This window comes from Helianthus annuus, chromosome 16, assembly GCF_002127325.2.
Source record: "Helianthus annuus cultivar XRQ/B chromosome 16, HanXRQr2.0-SUNRISE, whole genome shotgun sequence".
In the NCBI taxonomy this organism is placed as follows: domain Eukaryota; kingdom Viridiplantae; phylum Streptophyta; class Magnoliopsida; order Asterales; family Asteraceae; genus Helianthus; species Helianthus annuus.
The window spans coordinates 8,262,536-8,269,557 of NC_035448.2; the positions used below are offsets into that span (position 1 = coordinate 8,262,536).

The window sequence follows — 7,022 nt, forward strand, 5'->3', positions numbered from 1 at the left end:
TAGTGATGTATAAATCACCTCCCTGTTACACAAAATTTTGAAAATGTACGATTAAAAAAATAAAGTGAAAAAGTGTATCAATAAGTTAAACATTGGCCTATCCAATGTAAAAGTTTTAAATGAAATAACACAAACAATCGAAAATGTCTCCTTAGTTAGCAAAAATAATCAAACACGTCTTTTTACTTCATCATTTCCGTTTATCCTGCATAAAATAAGAATAAGATATATTAATAAAATGATTATTATTATATTAAAAAACAAGAATAAGGTGTATTGATGTATTAAGTATATCATACCTTAATCAACGTAAATCCCATCGGTGTCATCACGTAGGTATTTGGTGTGCTTAATGTTGTCGTAATTACTTGGTTCAATACCGACCGAAAATGGTGGTAGATCATCAAAGTGGTCATATTCATCCTCGTTAATGACATTATCAATACCAAGAATACGGCGTTTACCTTGCAAGACAATGTGGTATCTTGGTTTGCTTGGGTCATTGACAAAGAAAACTTGTGTGACATGCTTTGCCAAAACAAATGGCTCAGATTTATAGCCATCAGTGGTAAGGTCGACAAGTGTAAAACCATATTTGTCAACTTGAACACCTGTACTGTTGTTCACCCACTTACATTTGAACAAAGGAATAGTGAAATCATGATAGTCCAATTCCCAAATTTCCTGTATAACACCATAATAAGAATTTTTGGCGATATTCATCATTGTATCGTGGCGCCCTCTGCTGAACTCGGTCGTTGATGCTGTTATAGTAACTCCACTGTTTTGCACAACACTTTTTTTATCTTGATCACTGGTGTAAAAAGTATAACCGTTAATGTCGTACCCCTGGGAAGTTATAACTCTACAGTCTGGACCCTGCCCAAGCCTTTTCACAGTATCATCAACATCTGTTTTGGTTACCTTCATTTCCATCCACTTCGATAACTCTTTGTTTTGAGTGTTTATGTACCATAAATCATCCTTGCCCGGGTGTGTCAACCGTAACATCTCCATGTGTTCATTAACATATGGAGCAAGGCATGTCATGTGTTTTAGGACCACTAAATGTGCATCTTGCACGTCTTTTCGTTGTGGCATGGTTGTTTTGATACCAATTACTGCCTGACCCAGAAGCCGGCCCGAATGACGAGTTACTGGAACACCAACACTGTCGACACCCTCCATATAGCCTATGAAAAAAACAAATTATTATATTGTAAATTAACACTAATATATATATAATATTATTTATTGTAATATATTATTGATAACATTACCTTGACAGAACTCAACCGCCTCTTCAGAAGTATACCCTTCAATAATACTGCCCTCTGGTCGATTACGGTTTTTTACAAAACCTTTTAGGTAACCCATGTATCTTTCAAAAGGGTACATGTACCGTAGGAATACCGGACCACAAGCTTTAATCTCTTGTACGATATGAGATATCAGGTGAACCATTACATCAAAAAATGATGGTGGGAAGTACATCTCTAGTTCACAAAGGGTAACATAAATATCTTTTTGCCATTTATCCAAGTCTTCTTTGTCAATAACCTTTGAGTGAATGTTGTTAAAAAACAAACAAAGTTTTGTGATCGTATGTCGGACGTTATCCGGTAACAATCCACGAATCGCGATAGGAATCATATGTGTCATCAAAACATGACAATCATGAGACTTCATTCCAAGCAATTTACAATCTTTCATTGACACCAATCTTTTAATGTTTGAAGAATAAGTTGATGGAACCTTAATATCATGCAAACATTGACAGAACTGCCTTTTTTCTTCTTTTGTTGTGTTATAACAAGCAGGTGGCAGATAAATACGGTCGCCCCTTTGTTCTGGGGCAAGATCTTTACGTATATTCAAAAGTACCATGTCTTTTCGGACATTAATCCCGTCTTTAGTTTTACCCGGAATATTTAATAATAAGCCTATCAAGCTATCACATACATTTTTTTCTATGTGCATAACATCTAGACAATGCCTAACATTTAAATCTCTCCAATAAGGCAAATCCCAAAAGATTGATTTTCTTTTCCAGTTGATTCCACTCTTATCACGAGATCTTTTTCCCAACACAGTATTTAGATTTTCAACTCGTGAAAATGCATCGAACCGTGTTCTCATCGTTCTGGTCTCGATCTCTCCGTTAAACTCCTCTCTTTTCTTCCTAAAACTATGACCCTTCGGAAGGAATCTTCGATGCCCCATGTATACAGTTTTATTGCAATTTTTTAACCATGTTGAGCTTGTTTCATCTTCACAAACAGGACAAGCTTTCTTACCCTTGGTACTATATCCTGACAAGTTTCCGTATGCTGGAAAATCATTTATTGTACAGAAAATCATGGCATGCAATTGAAAGTGTTCTTTCTTATAGGCATCATATACTTCTACACCCGAATCCCAAAGAGTTTTTAAGTCATCAATTAAAGGAGACAAATACACATCAATATCATTACCTGGCTGTCTAGGACCTTGAATCAACAACGACATCATAATGTATTTCCGTTTCATGCATAACCACGGTGGAAGATTGTAGATGCATAAAAGAACCGGCCACGTACTACGACGACTGCTCATGTTCCCGAAAGGATTCATCCCGTCTGAACTAAGCCCAAACCGTATGTTTCTCGTCTCCTTCCCGAATTCAGGATACTTGTTATCAATGGTTCTCCACTGAGGTGAATCCGCCACATGTCTTAGTTTTTGGTCAATTACACGTTCATCTGAATGCCAACGTAATAATTTTGCTTCTTTTTCGTTTGAAAATAACCTTTTCAACCTCGGTATAATGGGGAGATACCACAACATTTTAGCTGGTGGTCCATTTTTTTTCACATCATCATCAGCGTCGTCCGAATCTTTTAGTCGTTTATACCTGGATGCACCACACTTAACACATTTATGTTCATTTGCATACTGCTTTCTATACAATATACAATTATTTGGACATGCATGTATTCTTTCAACTTCCAATCCCATCGGACACGTCAACTTTTTTGCTTGGTATGTCGAAACTGGTAATTCATTGTCTTCCGGAAGCATGTCATGCAAAAGCACTAATAAATTTGTGAAACTTTTATCGCTCCATCCGTTTTTCGACTTCAAGTTCAACAACTTCAACACAGCATCAAGTTTCGTAAATTTAGAACCGGTATATAATGTTTTTTCTTCATCTTCAAATAGTTGTTGTAGATTTTCTTTTTCGGCATCACCCATATTAGTCTCCATGTCATTTAACATATCATTTAAATTGTCACTAGGGTCATTTGAATGGTCATCAACGTATAATGAGTCGTTGTTGTATGTACTATCATTAATGTCTAAAGTGGTCGAGGAGGTGCTAAAATCAACTAGTGACTCTCCATGCCTTGACCAACAATGGTATTGAGGCATAAAACCATATTCGAACAAATGGAACTCTATTTCATTGCAGTTATAATATCTAAGGTTCTCACATTTGGCACAAGGACAACAAATCGAACGGCTTCCTCTCTTTACGCGATTTGCTTCGGCAGCCTTAATAAAACTTCGAACACCCACTGTATAAATTTCGGATACACGCGAAATTTTATACATCCAATAATCACGATCCATCTGAAAATATATAATATATTAAAGAAGAACTTTTTGATACCCTTAGTTAAAGAAGTTCTACCACCAAAGTTTTAACAAGAATTTACAAAGCTAAAACAAGGGAGCGAGAGTTCGACTAAGGAATGCACTTTCGTGTATCATACATTCTATTATGAAATTATTATGCTATGTTTTATTTTTTATTACATGTTTTTTGTTATGTAAGTTTTGTCGCCTTTCCATTTTTTGAACATTATTTACTTCTCGCACGGTGGGTTTCCTACTAGTTTAAAAAAAATAAGTGTGTATGTAAGAAGGGGATCCTAACCATATTTAGACTATGGGGTATGGGGCGTGGGTTGGCACGTGAGTTGGAGAGAAACGCCCAAGTCACCACCCCGGGTGGGCTTGGGTTTGGGCGTGGCCCCTTGGGCGGGATTTTAAGGCCGGGCGTGGGGCATGCTGGCGATCCTATGTGACCGACTCTTATTTGCTTGTTGGCTAGGGCATAGCGGGCCATGTTTTAATTTTATATTTTTCTTATTTTAATACAACTGACCAAGCCACACCGGGCTAGCCACGCCCCGCCCCGCCATACCCTACGGACACGTCACTCACCAGCAAGGGGGCTCGAACTCCACGTGTCAACCCATGCCGCAAACCCCCGCCCCTCCATACCCATGGTCTTACCTCCAATAATTTTCCTAAAATTTTCACTTTCCCTCCGATATTAACTAAGTTTCCCTCGTTCTTCAATTCGGTTTTCAAAAATTATCATCAACACCTCCCCTAACCCTAATTGAATCACACACATAGTTATTTATCAGCCACCATCGGAGGAAATATGCACTTTCTCTTCTGAGGTAACTTATAAAGTTCAAACTCTAGTTCGATAACAAGTTGCCAAATTGTTATTCTTAGGTTCATAGATTTCAGAACTGTTTTTTTTATATGCCAGAAGGGATGAAGTATTAATATGTGTATCATAAGTATCATAATTTATGTGAATGTTTTGGATTTAGTTGATCTGATTAGTTTTCTATTTCAGAACTGTTTTTTTATATGCCAGAAGAGAAGAGATGAAGATATGAAGTATTAATTGGTATGACCAGGTGATTTTCCGTCTTATATATCCCTTGTCACTTGTGAGTACTTCTTGTCAACAATTACTGTCAAGAAACAAAAACTTTGTTACACTGACATTGTATTTTGAAACCTGAAAACCTCTGTTTTGTTCTGTGGTGTCTGTTTGGTATATCTGTAGCTAGTTACTCTTTGGTATATCACCAAAAACTTTGTAAACCCTTGTTTTGTAGATTCACTTCAGTATGTTCCATCTATGCACAAATGATGGATCCAATAGTGACTCTATTCGGAAGTGTTCACGAGAAACAGAACGAAACCGGAAGCATGATCTTCCCAAATTTCGGAAGCATGTTTCATGGCGATCAGCATAAACCCGATAACTGGGATGTAGAGAGTAATCACGAAAATGGGAACTTATCCGTGGACGAAACTAATGATAATGTAAAAACCCCGTTGCTATCGCTTAATTCAACTAGTGTAGATAAAGACATGATTGCTCCGGTTTCTAGGAGTATGTTAAACACAGTTCAGCCTAGCGAGTCGAATAGTGTGATAGGGATTGGTGGTGGGTGGCAGTTGGCGTATACGAAGACCGAAGACGGGAAGAAAGCGGGCGGGTTGCAGCGGATTTACTTGCACCAGGAGGGTGGTGCAGAATCCAGACGCGGGTCCATTGCTTCACTCCCGGTTGCAGACGACGGTGACGGGGTTCGGGCCTCGGCTCTTGTTAGTAGATCAGTTCTTTGTTTAGATAATACGATGGGTCAGAACCCGATTCAGTCGGGTCTGATCAAGCCGCAACCGTCTACTAAAGATGTGAGGAGTTGGGCTGATCTTTCCAAGCTGGTATTAAACAAGCATTGATTGTTGGTGTTGGGATTCAAATACTACAACAGGTGAATCGTTATGTTTCAGGTGTATGGTAATCAGGGTGAAAAATATTTTGAACTTACAGAACAATAATCTCACTGGTGAATTTCCAACGTCTTTGGCAAATTTATCTTCTTTAGAGTCATTAAATATGCATAATAACAAGCTCTCAGGAGAAATACCTTTAAACATGGATAGTCGCTTAAAAAAACATTATTTTAACCATCCCGACCCGACCCGAAACCCGTTCTAACCCAAACCCGTTCAGACCCGAACCCGTTTTGACCCGAACCCGTTTTGACCCGAACCCGTTTCGACCCGAACCAAAACAACACGTTTTTTAATTAACCCGTTTTGACCCGAACCCGTTTTGACCCATGACCCGACCCGACCCGACCCAACCCGTTTGCCAGGTCTAATTTTGGCTATGCGTTATTCGATTTGTGTTTATGTATGAACTTGGCGTCGCTGCGAAGGTGTGTCTTTTTTTTTTTTTTTGCTTTCTATTCTTATATTATGGATCTTTTTAATGTTCAATGGATTTTTTGCAGCTACATTTTGATATGTTGTTACTTGATTGATGTCTACTTGGTTGCCTTTCCGTATAATCTTAATTTCCTTATGTTTTAGGGTTTATTGGTTCATTTTTTCGCTGTTAGAATTTGGGCTTCTACTATTCTAGCTATGGCTTAGTTTGGCCAGTTTCTTTCATTGCAGTTCACCTATACGAGTAACGCGATGCTGGTATGAAGCAGGTTGAATACTTGAATTGCTTAAAGTTCTTTTTTTTATAGTTTGATTGTTATGAGATATATTAACTAGTCTACCTACAACAAGCATTGTATATTCGTTTGCTATATATATAATGCACACATGCATTATTCTATTTAGTTGACTTGTAAAAAAGTTTGTTTTAATTTTTGAACATTTTTCTTTCCTAGACGTCAAAGAGTGACGATAAAAGCAACCTCCTTTGTTTTGGGCGTTGCATTAATACAACAGGGAGCTACAACTGTACATGTTGGCCAGGATACATCGGTGATGCAAAAACACCAGATGCTTGTCGACCAATCTCTAATGGTTCAAAATTTCCAGTCATGGTATTCACATTAGCTGCGTGGTTCTTTATTAACAACATCGGCCATCGGCCATGTTAAAACTTAATTACTTAGTAAATGGTCCAATATAGTTAGTGTTGTGCCTATATATGTATGTGTGTGACGTGACTTACGCCTAGCAGTATCTAAATGGAAAGATTTTTAGTTTTTCATGTCTTGCCTTTGTTTATCTTTCCCAAACCTGATTATTTTGCTTTCTATTTTAAGATAACTGCATGTGATGAGATGATTTTTCCTTTTATTTCACATGTAGCTCTAGTGTTTGGTTTCATGGCAACATTATTTGGTATCGGTGTAGGCTCCTGTTGCTCTATAGACGAGTCGTTTGACCTAACGTGCAACACGACTTACGACCCA

The 7,022-nt window shown here is 37.9% G+C and overlaps 2 protein-coding genes across 3 annotated transcripts; one reads left to right on the forward strand and one right to left on the reverse strand.

Moving 5' to 3' along the window:
* Positions 1 to 300: 300 nt before the first annotated feature.
* LOC110944380 lies at positions 301 to 3,246 on the reverse strand. The gene is made up of 2 exons (XM_022186042.2): positions 1,281 to 3,246; positions 301 to 1,193 (listed from the first exon to the last, which is right to left on the reverse strand). Exons 1-2 carry the CDS (start codon positions 3,244 to 3,246, stop codon positions 301 to 303), a joined length of 2,859 nt encoding a protein of 952 aa, XP_022041734.2.
* Positions 3,247 to 4,684: 1,438 nt separating this feature from the next.
* On the forward strand, positions 4,685 to 6,817 carry LOC110864659 (monosaccharide-sensing protein 1-like). Of its 2 annotated transcripts, XR_004884705.1 has the most exons (4): positions 4,685 to 4,703; positions 4,908 to 5,573; positions 6,265 to 6,302; positions 6,489 to 6,817. XR_004884705.1 is itself a non-coding variant. In XM_022113774.2 (2 exons), the coding sequence occupies exons 1-2, from the start codon at positions 4,696 to 4,698 to the stop codon at positions 5,539 to 5,541; spliced, it is 642 nt and encodes a 213-aa protein (XP_021969466.1). In that variant the 5' UTR covers positions 4,685 to 4,695; the 3' UTR covers positions 5,542 to 5,673. The 2 variants fall into 2 exon arrangements, 1 of the variants encoding a protein (XP_021969466.1); XM_022113774.2 differs by lacking the exons at positions 6,265 to 6,302; positions 6,489 to 6,817 and having other exon boundaries at positions 4,908 to 5,673.
* Positions 6,818 to 7,022: the final 205 nt, after the last annotated feature.

What these genes read in the sequence shown, in the direction of transcription:
- LOC110944380 (XM_022186042.2), bottom strand. Translation starts at nt 3,246, where the DNA reads ATGGAGACTAATATGGGTGATGCCGAAAAAGAAAATCTACAACAACTA. An exon ending in GGCGGTTGAGTTCTGTCAAG is followed by an intron (nt 1,194 to 1,280) that starts GTAATGTTATCA and finishes TTTTTTTCATAG; the next exon opens with GCTATATGGAGGGTGTCGAC.